The sequence below is a fragment of the Doryrhamphus excisus genome, chromosome 6 (assembly GCF_030265055.1).
Source record: "Doryrhamphus excisus isolate RoL2022-K1 chromosome 6, RoL_Dexc_1.0, whole genome shotgun sequence".
Taxonomy (NCBI): domain Eukaryota; kingdom Metazoa; phylum Chordata; class Actinopteri; order Syngnathiformes; family Syngnathidae; genus Doryrhamphus; species Doryrhamphus excisus.
The window spans coordinates 14,007,452-14,027,875 of NC_080471.1; the positions used below are offsets into that span (position 1 = coordinate 14,007,452).

A 20,424-nucleotide genomic window follows, 5' to 3' on the forward strand; every position below is an offset into this window, starting at 1 on the left:
ATAGCATCAGAAAGGCCAATTACATAACAAAAATAAATAAAAAAGACGTGACAGAGCTAATTTAGTATAAAACATGCTGGTAAAATAAGTTAGAAACGCTCTGTGAAATCTAGTGTGCTCTCTCCAAATGAACCACTATAGTCAGTTCTTTGAAATGTGACATGTATTGTAACTAAAAACAAAGCTCTTTATGTACAATTGTTTTGTAAATTCAGCTGCCTGTGTACAAAAGAAAATGTATTTTTTGTATCATACATCATTTTCTTCTCATTTTTTGTATCGCATATAAAAAGGCACTTTATTTTTTTTCCAAATAAAGCTCAAATACATTTTATGAAACAACTCTTATTTATTAAGCTAATTTAGTGTTTTAGTGTGTAGGCATAAAACCACTTTTGGGGAAATGAAAACATCTTGTTGCACTATAATAAAGAGAGCTACATACACAAATAAAGTAAATATATGTAATACATTTTATTTTTAGCATTACACAAAAACTTGAAAAAACTTTATTTTAAGCTGTCCATTTAAGGTCAGAAAATGTTGCTAAAGGTTAACATAAGGAATGTGGAATACTATAGTTAATGGAGTTTGTAGATATCTTATTATACTACTTTTTGTACTAATATAAATAAATATATACTTCTAGTGTAATTTTTTTGTATACCAGTAAAAAGAAAAAGGCACTTTGTCATTCTTGAATTATTAAAATGTCAATTAAATTGTAAGACGTAGGAAATAATTGGGAAAGCCCCACAAAAACCTGGCTGCGTCACACACACCTTGAAGCTAAAAAGGTAGGAGATGCCCACCCACACTGATGACGTCACAAAAGTTGACAGGTCTGAGCAGGAAGCGGAAGTCCGGCTACTTCAACCAAGCCAAAACCCGCCCATTGACATCTATTCGGCCAATCAGATGCACCTGTCGTACATTTGAGGACGTGAGGAACAAATGAACTCATCAGTTGAAGTTTTGATGATTTAAGTGTGGGGGGAAAATGGAGCTATCCAACCTGCAGAGGCTCTTCTCCGCCTGTGATGTGAACCAGTCAGGTAAAATCGAGTTCGAGGACTTCACTGTGGTTTGCCGGGAGCTCAACGTTCCAGAATCCGAGGTCCAAACTCTGTTCGGGAAGTTCGAAGCAGACGACGACGGATGCATAGACTACAGCAGGTTCTCGTCCAGGTTCCAGGAGGTTTTTCCGACTTCTTTGAGACCCGGTTCAACCGCAAACCTGGAGTTCGCCGCCAGGTTCGACACTGAATGTGTTCTGTCTGATAGGTGAGTCCAGCTAGGTGTCCGCCTCTCACCATATGGAGCTAATTGACATAAACATGGGTGTCCAAAGTGGGGCCCGGGGTCATTTTTGGTCCGTTTTTGATCGGTCTTGCATATTGTAAAAAAATAAAATAAAAAAAATGCAATAAAATAATTATTAATGAGATGTATTATTACACATAATATGTTTCCTTTTCACCTGCAACATGTATCTAAGATGTGGATGTTTTGTTCAGATAGCCTAGCATATATTGACCCACAATTGATTTGGTTTGAGCATATTTAAGGGTGGCCGCACTGTGGACGAGTGGTTTGCATGTAGGCCACACAGTCAGGCGTTTCTCCAAGCACTCCGTTTTCCTCCCAGGTTAGGCCTTAAGTCAGCTGGGATAGGCTCCAGCATAGGGTATATTCACACAACTAAAGTCCTCTGGCTGGAACAAAAATATATAACAAAAAGAAAAGATAACTTTATGGTCACGTTAGTGTGGTCTGGTCAGCTGACCAGACCAGAGTTGCACCTCTATTGGACAACATCACTCACACAAAACAACATGACCTCTTGCAGGTCGCATACCCTCCTACAATTTTTGTTTCTATAGTGGGTTTTGTACAAGAATAGAAATTGCATAAAGGCAAAAGTTCCCCCGTATTGCTGATGACAGCACCAAATTCAAATGAATAGCGCCCGTTGCTATAAATAGCCAGGTGTGTTTCACAACTGCTGTAAACAATAAAGGCATTTTGACCGAATAAGAGAATTCCTTGGATTTCTGCAGTTTTTGTTGATTTCTTGTCACTATTCCAAAGAACCCTTCTTTTTATTGTCACGCTTTGTGAAAGTCCTGTTTTTATTTCATTTGATCGTCTTTAATCTTAGATTAATCTTTTAGCTTTATTCTTTAAGGACTCCACTGTATTTATGCATTACTTCTTGATGATTTTGGTGTGTTAGTGTGATCTGCGTGCACACTTGCTTACACAGTTTAGAGTCTGCTGGTAGGCCAGCTGCGACCTATCTTTCCAGGAGGTATCGGCCCCCATGTTTGGTGACCCCTCGCATCGTTTAATTTTTCTGCATGCGGTCCTTCCTGAAAAAAGTTGGGACATGTGTGTCCCAACTTCCCCAGCTCCCCAGCTCTACATGATAAGATAATTGTAACGTCTGACTACTGCCAATTTCCATAAAACATTGTCTATGTAATTGTTTTACACATTAATTACTTGCACAGCGTGTCATTAAATGATTTACTCGGTGTAGCTTCCTTGTGAAACAATAATTTGTTTATTATACTTAGAATGCTTTAATAATACATTAGTTGTATGCTGTCCGTACATTCATTCATTCATTCATTTTCTACTGCTTATCCTCACGAGGGTCATGAGAGTGCTGGAGCCTATCCCAGCTGTCTTCGGGGTACACCCTAGACTGGTCGCCAGCCAATCACAGGGCACATATAGACAAACAACCATTCACACTCACATTCATACCTATGGACAATTTGGAGTCGCTAATTAACCTAGCATGTTTTTGGAATGTGGGAGGAAACCGTAGTACCCGGAGAAAACCCACGCATGCACGGGGAGAACATGCAAACTCCACACAGAGATGGACGAGGGTGGAATTGAACTACAGTTTCCTAGATGTGAGGCCTGTGTGCTAACCACTGCCGTGGAGCCCTCTGTGCGTACATAAGACTGATTGTCAAATACTTACACACGTGAAAAAACGACACCTTTCCCACTCTGGAAAAATAATACCATTTCCGGGTACCCAGATCGGTGTTGATCGGAGATGATAAATACATGAAGAGGTTGTCTATAGCCGCAGCTTTTAATGCCAGTGTGTTTTGTTTTTATTATAAAATTATTCACCCAGCGAATATAAAAATGTATTAATTTGGGCATTTACAGTGTGTGAACTAGCATAAGTGGGCAGGGTATGGAGCCTGGTTAAATAGCAAAATCTGGTTAATAATGTTTATGTAATGTATTCTCCTCCTACAGTCTAACAAAGCAACTGGCTGATCTTTACCAGACCATTCAGGCCAGTGTAAACACTTCCGTGCTGCAGCAGTATGAGCAAGTCGTCCGCTCCCTGGTCAGCCAAAGCCTGGACAACCGACTGGAATGTGAACAGCTGGGGTCCAGTTTGAGGCGGTAAGAAGAACCCAACACATCTTCATGTATTCTTTTAAATCAGTGGTTCCAAAACTTTTCAGCCATGTACCCCCTACTCCTACACACTTTAATTTAATTTAATTTAATTTAATTTAATTTAATTTGAACTACTGAACTGAATTTTACAGAAAGTAATTGTGGTTCAAAAATGTGTATTTCATAAGGTTTTTATATGAGCGCTAATAAATAGATACTGTAAGTATTCATGTTTTTCTATAAATAATCGCTCCCGATAAAGTCCGATAATTATCGGCCGAATATCAAAATAAAAATATTATATCGGTAGACATCAGATTTTTTCCCGGATAATGAAAACCGATATTTTAAAAATTTTAATGTTGACATGGCCAGAATGACACCAGTTTTATTCACATATACAAGTCCACTTGCTTTGTGCTTTCTATGGACTCTCATGTCCCGGTATTGAAAATTGAGAGTTGGACAATATTGGCATATTGTTACTGGGTCATGCCATGCTACTGTATACTATATATAACTGATCAGTCCTCTGTCAGATGACTTGAGCATTGCACCATTTGTAAACATTAGAATGGCTTTTATTATGAGCAGCCAACATCCTGGTTAATATGTATTTCAGGCCTTCTGCAGGCATGTTTGTCAGCAGCTTTAAATTGAAGTCTGCTGAAGTATGTGTTTGAGTGTTTTTAACCAATATTTGTACAAACCTATTGAACATTTACTGTTCAACCATTTACTTGCCTGAGTAGTTATGCGATGTTCATGCAGTACATTCACAATAGGTGGAAAGACACTTCATTCAATACGTTTCACTCCGTGCAATGTGATTCATTCCAATTACGATGCAATACAATTCACTGTTTAAAAAAAAATAATAATAATTGTACAAGTAATAAGAACATATAAATACACTGTAAATACATAAAGAATGTATGTGCATAAAAAAAATCATGTATCTACTGGATGCACAGTACTGCAAAACACACGCTCTCATAAATACAGACATCTGAGAAGGAAGTAGTTGTGTATGTACATTTTACTATACAAAATACTATGATAATTATTTATTATATATATATATATATATATATATATATATATATATATATATATAAATTAAAAAACTTCATAATACTATGAAGAAGGGGCTGAACGTTCTTTTAGAGTTGGTACATCATGGAAAAAGTCATTGTATATGATTTGAATCAATAATAATATTTTTTCCACATATGGAATGCCTTTGTTAGATACAAATAAACATACGCAGGCAACATTTTCTTGGTTTGATGACATCACAAAGCCACCAAGGTCATGTTTTTGTCATGGCTTTTCCCTAATTAGATTACTTACATAATGTTCTATATTAGGAATACTGTGAGAAACACTGTATACGCTGCCAGTGGTTTGAGGAAAGAAATAAGTGAGGTTTCTTGTATTTCCTGATATGCAGGTTGAACAATAAAGCTCATTAGCGCACAAATGTCACGAATGAAAGGTGGAAAAAAAGCTGCTTGAGATTTGTGAAAGGCAAAATGTTCTTAAAATGTTCAGCCCAATCCCAGAACAAGAACTTTTAGACCCTCTTCATTGTTAAAGCTGTTTTGCCTCAGTGATTTGGAGGTACGAGGCGTGGCAATGGTGACATTCCTCGCTCAAGGAAGTAGGAAGACTTAAAAAGTGTTGCTCTGCCAGTTTTTTTTTATATCTTCAAAACATTATCTGTTTTCACCACCGCAGACCTCCTCGACAGTCAGGCGTTCACCCTTTATCATTTCAGCCTCCTCCACTTTACCTCCATTGCTGAGTTTTTTTGTGTGTGTGTGTGGAAACAGTGCCGAGGAGATGAACAGCACCCGGCTGTCGGAAATGGAGGACGACATACAGCAGCAGCTTGCAGGCGCAGAGGAAAAAGTGAGGACTCAGGTGAGTTTAACAATAATTACACACCACAACCAACAAGTCCAGAGTGTACTCCGCCTCTCGCCCATAGATAGCTGGGATGGGCTCCAGCATACCCGCATGGACTGATGGATGCATACCTCAGCATTTATTTATTCTTCTTGTGTGAAGCCTGCTCCTCCCTCAAGTTGTTGCTGTGAGCTCTTGTGATGTCGGATGAAAGATTCACATTCACTGACCGCTTCGGTTTGGTGTCAATAGGAGCGCAAGAAAATGGACGAAGTTTTGTGGACCATGCAGAGGAAACATGAGAACCAGATTGCAGACCTGCAAGACACGGTGGACCGACTTTTAAAGGTATGAGCCCCACTTCCACCTTAGGTAACTTAAATACAAGGAATGAGCAAGAATGAATGCAAGGCATTGAACATTTATTCTTGTTAAGATGCACACAAAATCCCCCTGCAATTGTGTCTTCTGCAAGCGGTGACTGTGTGTGCCAATAATTGAATCCTCAGTTTCCCTTAGAGGAAAATATATTTTTTTCATCATAATAAACATTTTAAAACGATACGTTATCATTGGTTGTATGTATTTTTGTATTTACTATACAAAATACTACGATAATTTTATGATAATAATATATATATAATATTTTTTTACTATACAAAATACTATGATAATTATTTATGATAATAATATATAATAATAATAATAATAATAATAATAATAATAATAATAATAATAATAATAATAATAATAATAATAATAATAATAATAATAATAATAATAATAATAATAATAATAATAATAATAATAATAATAAATGTATTATTCATTTATTTTCTACGCTTTTTCCGCACAAGGGTCGCAGGGGGTGCTGGAGCCTATCCCAGCTGTCTTTGGGCGAGAGGCAGGGTACACCCTGGACTGGTCGCCAGCCAATCACAGGGCACATATAGACAAACAACCATTCACACTCACATTCATACCTATGGACAATTTGGAGTCGCCAATTAACCTAGCATGTTTTTGGAATGTGGGAGGAAACCAGAGAACACACAGAGATGGCCGAGGGTGGAATTGAACCCTGGTCTCCTAGCTGTGAGGTCTGCGCGCTAACCACTAGACCGCTGTGCCGCCTATATATTATTATATTATTATTATTGTCATGTACTATATATGATGATAATAATAATAATAATAATAATAATAAGATTAAAAAACCTTCATAATACTATGAAGAAGGGGGTGAATGTTCTTTTAGAATTGGTACATCATGGAAAAAGTCATGTCAGATAATGGACACTTCATACTCGACAAACGGGATCAAAACTAGCAAACTGTTCTCAGTGCTGCGCTAGCTTTTTGTATGAATGGTGCATTCAGGTGCATCACATGACTCCTCTGGCACAAGTTGCTGATACATTCATGGACACTCACAGCAAGCACATGACACTGACATGTACATGCAGCCCAAATGACGTGATATTTATTAGATACTGCTTTATCATGATTGTTAAAATTCCTTTTTCAATTTGGTATGAAATGAAAATGGAGCATTTAAACCATAGCATTGAATTCAATCAAAGGGAACGATGCCAGATTGGAATAAAAGATATGTTAGATGATTTCTTATCTATCAGTGCTCATGTCAAACATTATCGTAATGTCACCATGTAAAATACACATTGACCTGGAATTACAGTTTGGCAATTAATGCTTTAAACTCTTGAGTTTTGTTTTGAATGGAATCTCAATTAGCGAAGTTGTTTCTCTTCTCCGCTCGCAGGTCACGTACATGGACTGCAGAGCTGAGCTGCACAAACCAGTTTTTTGTGTAATAGCTAATTAACATTAAGAGTCTTTACAAGATCCATTGTTTGCTTTAACTGTAAATGATAATCATGACAACTGCCTGAAATTTTTGAGAGAAACAAGGATGTTTGTTTCATTTATAGTAAAAATGAAACAGATAAAATGTCTGCACATATACCAGGATGGAAAGATGGATGCTGGTGATGGATACTACAGATGGTTAGTTTGGATAGATAGTTAAATTGTTAGGTAGATGAGACAAATTTGTATTAAAAAGAATATATTTATATATGTCACAGCATAGGCCTGCATGTATGAGAACAAAAAATAAGGCTAGTGTTTGTGTTAGTGTATTTGTAATTAAATGTCTCCCGTAGAGCCAAGAGGACTCTCACTATGCTCATTCCAAGAGGGAGGAGCTCAAAGTGAACCGTCAAATAGATGACCTTACACAGGTACTGTTGATTCAGTGGGAGGAAGTATCTCCTTAGAGGGAGTCAACACGGGCGCTACTTACTTATTTCATTTTTATGTCCCCAAACATGTTGCCTCAGGAGAACAAAGTGCTGCATTCGTCTTTGTTGGAGGCGCAGACCAACATCGCCGTCCTCCAGTCAGAGCTGGACAAGCTGAAGAACAAGTACGTCGACGAGCAGGCTCAGCATGAAAGGTGAGAGGCGATATCCCAGCTTTGGGAGGGCTAAAACCTCATTTGTGTCGTTTTGTTTATCTTGACAATTGTTATTTTATGGTTTTACTTTTAGTTTGTATCATTTGGAGTACATTTCACAATCAGCATGTTTGAAAAGGAGTATGAAGAAGCAGAGCAGATTTAATCTTACCCCTTGTCTGTATCAGTGATTACATTGATACCTCAGTTTTTGTACGCCCAGGTTTTTATGGGATTGTCAGTTTGTCAGTTTTTATATGTCCAAACAAACTAATCATTCATTTCATTTATTAAACAGGCGTACTTAACTAGTTCAGGGACAACGTTCAAAGTACCTGATCAGATCTTTCAAGCACACAGAATATTGTGTTGTATGTCGGTAAAACCACGGAATCTACCTAGATTAGACTCCCGTCTTTCTTTCCGTTCTTTAGTAAATGGCAGTAGAACATGAGTACGTTTCAGGAAGATATCTGTTCCCGACTAAAAAGGGAGAAACCCAGAAAAGATACATTTCAAGCACAACTTTCACTTTTGACACAAAATATTTGTTGTTTTTGTGACTCAAATATCTAAACTATACCACAACATCAAAATGACAATTTATGTACAAAGATAACACCATGAACTATTTACAACTTTCACATTTGAACCCAACTATTTGTGTGCTTGTGTGTCACCATGCGTTAGAATTTCCCTACAATGCCCAACATTCCTTCACACGCTTATCACTTCCTCCTTCCCGTTATATCCGTGTTTCTTCCGTCCACGTGATTTCTGCGGAGCTCAAATCCATTTCTGCCACTTAGTGACTGTAAATTGCATTAGTTGGGAGCTGTCATCACCTTTTTTATGCCCCAAAAATGTAAAAGACGTATAAATATGTTGTTGGGATCAGGCATTAGGGATTATAAAAACATTTTTGGTATTGAATGAGTTAAAGAAATGGCTGCGTCGCGGACGAGTGGTTAGTACGCAGGCCACACAGCTAGGAGACCCAAGTTCAATTCCATCTCTGTGAGGAGTTTGCATGTTCTCCCTGTGCATGCGTGTTTTTTTTCCGGTTTCCTCCCACATTCCAAAAACATGCTAGGTTAATTGGCGACTCCAAATTGTCCATAGGTATGAATGTGAGTGTGAATGGTTGTTTGTCTATATGTGCCCTGTGATTGGCTGGCGACCAGTCCAGGGTGTACCCCGCCTCTCGCCCGAAGACAGCTGGGATAGGCTCCAGCACCCCCTGCGACCCTCTTGAGGATAAGCGGTAGCAAATGTTAAAGCAAGAAATGTATTACTATTATTGGTACCTGATTCAGTTAAAAAACGGGTTTGCAGCAAGTTCACGTTCTCCAGGACAAAAAAGAAAAATTCAATCACAACAAAAGATATAAACATGACAACAGAATAAAACAAAAATCTTGTCTGTTTCCCACGTTGCATTCCATGGAATCAGGTGCCCAAACAAGAATCCCATGTGTTGACGACTCACGTTATTATTCCACTGTGTTCATAACGTGTCTTTATTACAAAACCTGCCTGTTAGCATGCTCTCAAATGGAAGTCATTTTCTCAAAGCTCCATTGCCCGTCTATGATGTCTTCACCAGTTGACTCTGTAGTTCTTTTCTAACTAACACAGTTACACCACAGGTGTGTGTTTTTCTTCTTGAGCTTTGCTGCAAAATAACCCACCATGGGGCTAAAGAAAGTTTTCTCATTTATATGCATTTCACTTTGTATATCCTGTGGGAAAAATGTATTAAGGTGTTTCTACAATTTGGTTTTTGGGCCATTTTTGGAACAAATTAATCACAAAAACCAAGGTACCGCTGTAGTAATGATTTGTTCCCTTTCTGTGTTCAATATATATATATGATTAAAAGCTATACAGTCATATAAACAGTGCATACATAAATAAATTGGTCTACAGAAATTAGCTTGGGGATGAGTACATAGTACACAGTACATTAGATCATTAAAAATTACTGCAAGTACATGAGTAACTTTGACATAAGCATTGTATAATGAATATATTGTCATAAACTTGTTTAATAAACAGATTGATATGTAATAACTGGTAGATATTGCCTTATTTAGTCATATGTTTAAGCATAATGATATCAGACATTTTCTACCTTTTTAAAAATGACCGCACATAGAGTACGTCTTGTGTTAACGGATTAAGTTTGTTTTTAATGAATACATGGGTGTACACTCGTACCCGCAAGAAACTATAAACCGAGGACCATCTGTAGTGTCATTGTTGAAATTTTTGCTTCATATTGACTAGTTCACTTTTTCCCTATCTTATTTAACCCCATTTTGAATCATTTTTCTTAATTTTGTATAATTGTGACATTAAGGAAACTGGTCTGTCTTGATAGGGAAACAAATGAGTTAAAGAAGATGGTGATAGAGTACCAGTCGTACGCCAGTCACATTCAGATTCTACAGTAAGTTAAAAAAAAAAACCTTATGGACTTGTTATAAAGGCCTATAAAAAGTCAAAACAACCATTCTCTCGCAGGGACATAAACCAGCAGCTGTATGACAGCAACGACGGGCTGCGCTCCACCTTGACGGAGAAAGAACAGGTACTGTATGTTTCATGCTTGGTGCTGTAATTACTCCTAAGGACAAACAAGCATGACGAGAAACCTTTTCAAAGCGTCACCATTTCCTTTCCAGAGCCTCTCGCCTAAAAATGAAAACCCTGCTCGGAGGAGGGAACCTATCAGGCAGAGCACCCTAAAACATGACGGGTAAGATCTTGTTGAATGAAGTTGGGCTGCAAAAGATACAAGGAAGTGGCGGATATATTTTCAAACACTTAACAGTGACAAATAAAGTCATATATTCATACATTTAACAGGATCAAACCACATGAAGTGCTTTTTCATCAACTAAAAGTGCACTCAAAATGTATCTACATGAACAATTGAAGTGCTGTAATTTCCTGTGTTTAAGCCAAACCCACAAATTTGGGGAGGAAAAACTGATTTGTGAGAAAACTCTAAACAAACCTGTCAAATTTCCCCACTGAAAGACGAATAAAGGTATATCTAATCTAATCTAGTCTAATCAACCCATCGAAATCGCAGGAGGTCATTATCAATATAACTGGCTCATGGTTTTTATCTCAGATAAAAGGCTAAAATCATCAGCTAAATATACACAAGTACCAATATGAGTTTAAAATTAAAAACTCTTTTAACTTGTACATTTGTACAGTCTGGCTCATGGTAACATCTTAAATAAAAGGCTAAAATCATCACACAGCAACCTGACACTCAAAATGTACAGCTAAATATACACAAGTACCAATATGAGTTTAAAATTAAAAACTATTTCAACTAGTACATTTGTACAGTCTGGCTGATGGTGACATCTTAGATAAAAGGCAAAAATCATCACACAGCAACCTGACACTCAAAATGTACAGCTAAATATACACAAGTACCAATATGAGTTTAAAATTAAAAACTTATTTTAACTTGTACATTTGTATATTTTTCATGTGTACGTTTTGAGTGTTAAGTTACTGTGTGTTGAGTTTAGCGATCTTTGTAAGATGACGCCGCGAGTCAGACTGTTATACTGTATTGAGTAATGACCTGCAGTTTCTGATGGATTTTATTATTGTCTCGTATTGTTTCGTTACTGACTCGTGAGTGACACAGTATCATATTAGTAATATTAAGGAAATCCTGATATATGAATATATGTGGTGCAGGTCCAATGTAGATTCCAGGCATTCCATCCTGTCCAATGTGTCCATGTGGGCTGACAAATACCTGGACAGTGGTGTCTCTCTACACATGGACACCACCGAGAGCTCGGCCAGCGACTTTGACACCGACGACGGACGAGCCTCCTCGGAGACCGTACACTACAGTTGCTCCTGCGTCCATTCCGATAGCGAGGTCTGTGGAGTTCAGGACATTTCCATTCTGGAGTACTTTTTATGTTAAATTTCCTTTTTTTTTTTTTTGCGATAGTTGTTGGATGCCAGGTCGGAAGCGGCGCTGTCAGTGGCACCGAGTGGAGGAAGTTCCATTGCATCATCACGGAAACACTTGCCTGCTTTTCCGATAGAGGTAGGCGCGTATATTGAAGTGATGTACACATTACATCTAATGCAGTACAATATAATAAAAGATAATAATGCACATGTAAACACAAAGTACTGTTTCTAGTATTTAGCTGGTGCCCAAAATATTACAATATGATGTCGTGCAAACTATAAGCACAATAAACACATTGGTGAATTATTACCTTAACATTAGCATTATTATCTTTGTATAAGAGATAATATTAATTCATTTATCTGTACTGTACAGATTGAACAAATTTAGTATGGACCTTGCTTATTATAGTTATGGTTATTCCCTTTTTTCTGTTATCCCCTAAAGCTTCCTGAAGAGTTGTCTGACGTGGACAACACGGTGCCGATGTACTGCCTGGTATTAGCAGGAGACGCAGGAGCAGGAAAGTCCAGCTTCTTGCTGCGACTGACGCTCAACCAGTTCAAAACCGACATGCAGAGCACACTGGGTGAGCGTCACTATGGGTGGCGACAGAAACTACATGTTTTATTTAAAGATGGATACTTCTGACCGTTTAAAGAACACGCCAATACAGCATCATGGAATCATGTCACGTAAACTCATGTTCAGTATGTGTTGTTTTGTCAGGGGTTGACTTCCAGATCAAGAAGATGCTCGTGGATGGTGAGAAGACCAACCTGCAGATATGGGACACAGCTGGACAGGAGAGGTAAGCCACTCCCACTGACATTTTTCTTGGAAAGCCGTTGTAACATTGTGTTGCAAAAAATACTGAAATATTGAATGAAGCCACATTATCTTGTGGGGGAAAAAATTGTTTTTGCAGAAAGAAATGTGATTTTTACAGAGAATGTTAAAATAGTATAGCGAAAATGTTGCATTATTTTGTGGGGAAAAATGTTTTGTAATAGTGAAAAAAATTTTACTTTTTAGATAAAACAAAATCAAAATATTTCAAAAATAAGAATCCATGATTTTGGGGGGGGCATTACAAGACAAACTTGTCTGAAGGAAAAAGTCTAAATAAACTTGGAAAAAAAGCACAATTTTACAATAGTAAGGATGCATTAATTTCTAAAAAAAAAGTATGATCATAAAAAGAGAAAAAATTATGTGGAATGAATAAAATCTTTATTTTCAAAAGTCATAAGAATATGACTGCATTTAATTTTGGAAAAATGTAGTATTACGATGATAAAAGTAAAAATATGAAAGAAAAAAATGTTTGAGAAAATATTATGGGTTATTTTTCTGGAAAAAAGTCTGAATATTTTGATAGTAACATGACAGCATTTCATGAAAAACGTCTTAATATTGCAAGAATAAAGTTTTGTGTTACAGAAATAATAATTTCTGGAGAAAACCACATTTATTGATTATTTAGTATGTATGAATATTGGCATATTGAAAAGTTGGGTTACTGGTATGAGGATAAAAGTTATATTATGGGAACAACATAATAATAATAATACACTAATAAGTTAATGGTTTTTCAGAAAAACGTTCATAAATACTTGAACATTAAAAAATCATGATAAAAATAAATAAAATCTAGAAAACAGTCATTATATTTAATATTTCCCAGTTGTATTTTATGGAAATAAAGTCATTTTAGGTATTTCTAAGAAGTGAACGTCAACCTTCCAATATGACTTAATTGTTATTGTCTTATTATTTTTTTTAAACTTTATTAACTCAATGTTTGTCTTATCAGTGTGGCGTTAATAATCGTTGGTGTGAACAAAATGAGAATGTTTATAAACAGTACAGGTATACTACCTCCATGCAGGTTTCGGAGTATTGCCACGTCATACTTCCGTAAAGCTCACGGCGTTCTGCTGTTGTATGACGTAACTTCAGAGAGCAGCTTCCTGAACATCAGAAGCTGGCTGGATCAGATCCAGGTAAAGTCAGAACCAATTAAGGACCAATTGTCATGTGTAATTAACGCAATGCGTGCTGTTCCAGGATCACACTGGGGAGAAAGTCCCTGTTTGCATCATCGGAAACAAGGTCGACCTGAGAGAGCAAGTGCCACAGAAACGCTGTGTCAGCACCTCACATGGCGAGAAGTTGGCCGCGGTGTGTATAATACATACACGCGTCTTATATGCTGTACGTGTTGGTGCTCACACGTTCATGCTTCTCTTTGCAGGCATACGGCGCCTTGTTCTGTGAAACCAGCGCCAAAGATGGGACCAACGTGGTGGAGGCGGTGCTTCATCTAGCGAGGTCAGAGGGTGCCTCGTGTGCATTGTCATGTTGTATTTGTTACTCGAAGTTGACTTGCTTTGTTTGGTTCGGCTGCAGGGAAGTGAAGAAGAATGTGAAAACGGTTCATCATCAGCCTCCCTCTCAGGTCAAACTGGTTACAGAAAACGCAAAAAAAAGTTTGGACAGATGCTGCCACCTTTAGAACGACATTTTTAAACTCTGAACTTCCTCAAACACTCCAATCAGCATGAAGGATTTTATTACTGGGAAATGCTGGATATTTATTTCTTTGTAAATATACTTTTCTGTAAAGATTCCAAATCATGTTTAATAGTTTACAGACCCAATATGGGACATCCATTGTATTAGTACTTTTTAGTATCATAAAAGCAGCATATGTGATTTTTTTTTTCTTAAGTACAAGAGAATGAATATTTTTTTAAAGCTATCTTATGACTCCTCAGTACACATTCTCTTGTTCAGCACTTTTTTTTTTAATAACACACATTTTTTAATAAAACTACAAAAAACAAAAAGTATTTTGCGGATTTATGATAAAAATGTTCATCGTGAGAACCTAATTATATATATATTTTTATAAAAACGAAAATTAGATATGAGAAAATCCCATGCTATGTGAATAAAGTATTTTTAAAGAAAATGTTATCGTTGTGAGAAATAAGTGTAAAATAAGATTATAGGAGTTACTAGTTTTGTTTTGTTTTGTTTTTTTTAGTTTGAGATTTTATTATTACCACAAAAAAGTGGGGGGACGTTTGAGAGAGAAATATCACTGTAATGAAGTCATGAAAAAATGAGAAACAATATGTAAGCTAGGAATATTATTTCTGAAGTGTTAAAATGACAAGAATAAAGTTGTAAGATGAGAAAAAGCTGTTATGCTATAAGAAAATAATTAATCTAGTTCCAATAATAGCCTTTTTAAAAACAGTACCATAAACACAGCAAACAAAGTGTTCATAAATACAGGTTTAAAAAAACTATTATTTCTTATCTATTTAATTCATCCACAGTGTACATAATATCACATTACAGTCCGAACACATTCACTTGTTGAGCACATTTATATACACTTTAGGTAATAACTTATAATAACAGAGATAGTAAGTATTTTTTACCCACATTTTCTTTTTGTACATTTTTCTAATAAACCTCAAAAAGTGGAGTAGAATGATGATCCACTTCATTCATATACAGACCTGATCAAAATCTTAAGACCAGTTACTAGAATATGCATTTTGCACATTATTGGGGTTTTAATCAGGGTTCCAAAGACCTCATCTCCAACGCAACAAAACTGAAAGGTAGGGAAAGGGTTTATTCAAGGGTTGTCAAACGGTAGGTGCTTACATCTGTGGGTTTTTCAACAGGACAATGCTGCAGTTCACAATGCTGGCTTGACTAATGGTAATGGTAATGGTTTTATTTCATTTGAACATGCATCAGATTACAATTGAATGCATCACATAATCAGTTCACAGTTCCACATGTCCAAAAGGAGTAGGAAGAAGCAAAGCTTATTAAATCCTACCCCTCCATCTGGTACTTTTACAATCAGTAACTGTTACATTTGTTCACTTCCTGCTTTCCTAATATAGTTTTGTTTTTTTTTTAATTTTTGTCACGTACCGAAGTACGAGGTGACAAAGGACTTCTTCAGGGAGAATAGCATCACTCTTTTGGACCATCCCGCATGTTCCCCTGATTTAAATCCCATAGAGAACATTTGGGGATGGATGGCAAGGGAAGTTTATAAAAATGGCCATCACTTCCAGACAGTTGATGCTCTTGGTGAAGCCATCTTCACCTCTTGGAGGAATGTTTCTCCTTGAAAACCAATTTTTGAAGAACGGTGGAGCTACTGATAAATATTTCAACTGGTGTTAAGATTTTGATCAGCGCTGTATTTACCAGCTACAGCATGATATATGTACGTACAGTGCGAGTGTACCTAATGCCGTGACTGGTAAGAGTATACAGTACAGTAGAATAGCAAGAGAATGATGGTGTTCAGTTTCTTGCAGTCAGGATGAGTGAGGTCACTAAGCTGGCCAACGCCACCACCAGCGCTCCAAGTATAACCTTCCAGGAGATTCCCTGAAACACAACAAAGATGCTTAAAAGTGAAGATGTAGAAGCTTGTGGCTTGCTACGTTCTTACTGATGTTTGCTTCTTGGATGGAATTACAAAAGGTGCAATGGTGTCTCCAAGGACCTGTGCAGGTTTGGCTTTCCATTCCCGTGTGGCTTTCCCTCCTGACTGCCTCTGCACCAACTTGGACAACTCGGCATGGAAAGCCTGTTCATTTCAGTCAATGACAATGGATTAAATCACTGGAAAGTTCAGAAATAAAAACCACAAGAATTGGCAGAGGACCTGTTAAAAATATAAATATAAAATATGGTAAAGAATATATAAAATAAAAATAATACATTATTATTGTTGTCTGGTTGTTTTGGTGCTGATAAGAAATTATTGTTACTTATATTTAATTGGGGGTGGCACAGCGGTCAAGTGGTTAGCGTGCAGACCTCACAGCTAGGAGACCAGGGTTCAATTCCACCCTCGGTCATCTCTGTGTGGAGTTTGCATGTTCTCCCTGTGCATGCGTGGGTTTTCTCCGGGTACTCCGGTTTCCTCCCACATTCCAAAAACGTGCTAGGTTAATTGGTGACTCCAAATTGTCCATAGGTATGAATGTGAGTGTGAATGGTTGTTTGTCTATATGTGCCCTGTGATTGGCTGGCGACCAGTCCAGGGTGTACCCCGCCTCTCGCCCAAAGACAGCTATATGATAGGCTCCAGCACCTCCGCGACCCTTGTGAGGAAAAGCGGTAGAAAATTAATTAATGAATATTTCATTGGAAAATCCAGTAATAAAAAGTTTGTTGTGGTTGCACTTTACAAAATGTCCAACAGATGGCAGCAAAGATTTTCTTGATTGGCCCGGGATCACTAAAAATATGTTAAAAAAAATGTCTGTAAAATAATAATACTGTACATTGGAAATTTAGAAATATAGCCATTGGCTCCACATGTGGTGGAGTTCCCCTTATGTCCACCAGGTGGTAGCAAAACGTTAAATTGGTATAAAGACCATAGGAACATGTATTGAGTATCAGTACGGAAGGCCAGATTTCCCCACTGCTCCTCGCCCACCTCTTCCACTTCAAACGGGAGGACAAAGAAGTCATCCTTGACCCCTTTGGTGTGTGTCAAGTCAAACCATTGTCCAAAATAATTTAGATAAGACAAACATGAGAAAAAAAATAAAAATTAAAAATACTTTTCACAGCCCTCATTAAGGAAGTAACGAATTTTCGTTGCAATTATCATGTTGTTTTGCTAAATTAAACACGGGAGATCAGGTGGGTAAAAATCTGAACCGGAAGTGGGCACCTGGGCGTCTGCATTAGAGCGCACTTCCTTTTTTAGCAGGTAAGGCTGCAGACAGGTGGGATCGAAAAGGTAATCAGAACTGAGCCCCAAACCTTGCGCAAGCTGGAGCTACAACGCTGAAGAGGCAGCCGGTAAGAACGTCCCCTTCATATTAGCTCTGTGGTTTGACGCGCCTGTGCCACCTAAGGCACGACTCTTTTTTTTGGGATGAGAAAAGCCCCCCTTTTTCAAGTTCAGGGGGCGCGCAAGGCACGAAGGAACTTGACAGTGTGTTCTAGGTCTGCCCCCCCCAAAAAAAATAAAACGGTGTGCTAACACCAGTCATCATCAAAAAGGCACAGACCCTGAGAATGAGTTGTTGTTTTGGTACTGTCCGGAAGAGGGTAGCAAAGCATAGCCAAGTGCAAATACAGTACACCAAATACTGTAAATAAACTGTTAAAAATGTTTGAAGTAAAATAGAACCATAATAGCAATAATAATTATTATTATTTATAAGCTATAACTAAAAACCATATAGAAGTTGAATGACACACGGTTTGATGTTGTTTTCCTAATGTCCACAAGAGGCCAGCAAATCCTTAACTCTCAATCCGACAAGTGCGACTACGATTCATAAACTGGATGTTAAAAATGTAATAAAATAATATGAAGTTATAATTATTGTTGTTATTATTAGAATAGGCTATAACTAACAAAATATGAAAGATTAAAAATGAAAACTCGCCTCGCTCCACAGGTGTTGTAGTTTTCCTAATATCCAGCAGGGGGCATAAATTATGACTTATCATTGGCAAAAGGTGAACATAATAAATGCAATAAAAAGACTCAAACTTGACATAATATTCTTATGTTGACTGCGTCACAGCCCCAATTTTCAATACAAAACCAGATCATGTTGATTTAGTAAGTAGTCTAAATAGCTGAAGCTTCCAGAGATGGTCCAGTATCCTCTGTTTGCATATTTTGTCTTGCACCATCACCATCAGACTCCAGTTCTTTCTCCCAGTACTGCTAAATCATGTTGAAAGTATTTTATGGTGCCTTTTGGCTGGGGTGTAATTACCAGAGCGGCAGATATTTTGGTTGAGTCTAGACAAGTGCAGACACAGTTTGTGCTCGTGTCAGTGGCGCTGTGCCACATGGGTCAGGTCACTGGATCATCATGTGGACGTATGGACAGCTCGTGGGAGAAATAGAACGTTCTGTTCTGATGAAGACGCCATATGTGGACTGGGAATGATGACTCCATCGCTCTCTTACCTTTGCACCAGTTGGCATGGCAGCACTGTAGTAGCTTCAGTGTTATTTTCTTTTAAATATTTGAATACATTCACATTAAATATATAATATATGTTGTGTATATTGTGTAAGTGTTTGCCCCCTTCCTGATTTCTTATTTTTTTGAAGCACATTGTGTAGAGACACACTGGAGTCTAACAGAATTAATTAATTCATTTTCTACCGCTTTTCCTCATGAGGGTCGCGGGGGTGCTGGAGCCTATCCCAGCTGTCTTTGGGCGAGCGGGGGGGTACACCCTGGACTGGTCACCAACCAATCACAGGGCACATATAGACAAACAACCATTCACACTCACATTCATACCTATGGACAATTTGGAGTCGCCAATTAACCTAGCATGTTTTTGGAATGTGGGAGGAAACCGGAGTACCCGGAGAAAACCCACGCATGCACGGGGAGAACATGCAAACTCCACACAGAGATGGCCGAGGGTGGAATTGAACCCTGGTCTCCTAGCTCTGAGGTCTGCGTGCTAACCACTCGAACGCTGTGCAACCCTCTAACAGAATGACATACTACATAAATAATGTTTGGAAAAAAACACTTTACTTTTCTAGATATACCATATGGTAAGTGGTAGAGCACTTTTAATGAGTACCAAGTACTAATGAGTACCAAGTACGAGTATAAAACGAATACAGCTATCAATTATCGATATCCGTATATACGGAACTTGTATACGGTTCTGTAGTTGCTATAGGAATAAAGTTTTTTTTCCGTTTGTTGTTCATGCATTGGACAATTTCCCTCATAGATTATTTGCATTGTCAGTATAAAATCCTGATTCGAACATCCATAGTGTACAGTAGATGTACCTTGGTGGTGGGTTCCAGTTTCAAGGCCTTCTTGAGCAGCACCATTGCTTCTTTGTATTCTCTCATGTCGGACAGAATCTGAGGACAAGTTCACAAAGCACAACCACCATGGACATGTCATATAATGAATGTACTCGCTCTTCCCAACAGTTGTTAATGATAGCTGCCAACTTAAGACTCAGCCACACAGCTATTCGCCCCTTTGGCATCTTGGGCATCCCAGTGTGGCATCTCTGTGTGTGGGGGGAGGGTTTCTCCCGGTACTCTGGTTTCGTCCCACATTCCAAAATCATGCTAGGTTAATTGGTGAGGATACATGGTAGAAAATGAATGAATGTTACTATTATTGTGCTTACTGTGAGACAATTTAAACATTTAAACCTGCAATAAAAACTGCTTGTCTCAGTGAACAATTACTGACATCTAGTGGACAATATAGAATACTACATTCACATGCTTCTTTTTCCTTATATTTGTATTTGAGTTCATTTAGTTAGTTCATTTAACCATTTTATGTTTGAAAATGCTTAATTTAGGCCAGTGTTTCTCACTTATCCTCACTGGGGTCGCGCAGGTATGCTGGAGCCTATCCCAGCTGTCTTCGGCGGTGTATCGCCTGGACTGGTCGCCAGCCAATCACAGGGCACATATAGACAAACAACCATTCACACTCACATTCATACCTATGGACAATTTGGAGTCATTAATTAACCTAGCATGTTTTTGGAATGTGGGAGGAAACCGGAGTACCCGGAGAAAACCCACGCATGCACGGGG

General features: G+C 37.9%; 2 protein-coding genes across 2 annotated transcripts in view; one reads left to right on the forward strand and one right to left on the reverse strand.

The window, feature by feature from the left end:
• The first annotated feature begins 892 nt into the window (after positions 1-892).
• On the forward strand, positions 893-15,283 carry zgc:162879 (ras and EF-hand domain-containing protein). The gene is made up of 17 exons (XM_058076067.1): positions 893-1,284; positions 3,289-3,441; positions 5,274-5,364; positions 5,602-5,697; positions 7,536-7,613; positions 7,713-7,828; positions 10,212-10,280; positions 10,355-10,421; positions 10,516-10,589; positions 11,561-11,750; positions 11,826-11,924; positions 12,240-12,381; positions 12,522-12,603; positions 13,684-13,798; positions 13,863-13,976; positions 14,050-14,126; positions 14,205-15,283. The coding sequence occupies exons 1-17, from the start codon at positions 1,001-1,003 to the stop codon at positions 14,308-14,310; spliced, it is 1,953 nt and encodes a 650-aa protein (XP_057932050.1). The 5' UTR covers positions 893-1,000; the 3' UTR covers positions 14,311-15,283.
• The window catches only part of fkbp16 (FKBP prolyl isomerase 16), a 29,642-nt gene continuing 23,338 nt past the window's right edge, over positions 14,121-20,424 (reverse strand). Inside the window, exons 6-8 of the mRNA XM_058076068.1 lie at positions 19,648-19,725; positions 16,291-16,428; positions 14,121-16,226 (exon numbers count right to left, since the gene is read on the reverse strand). Of these exons, the coding sequence (XP_057932051.1) occupies positions 16,140-16,226; positions 16,291-16,428; positions 19,648-19,725 (303 nt within the window). The 3' untranslated portion in view covers positions 14,121-16,139. The remainder of the gene's footprint in view (positions 16,227-16,290; positions 16,429-19,647; positions 19,726-20,424) is intronic.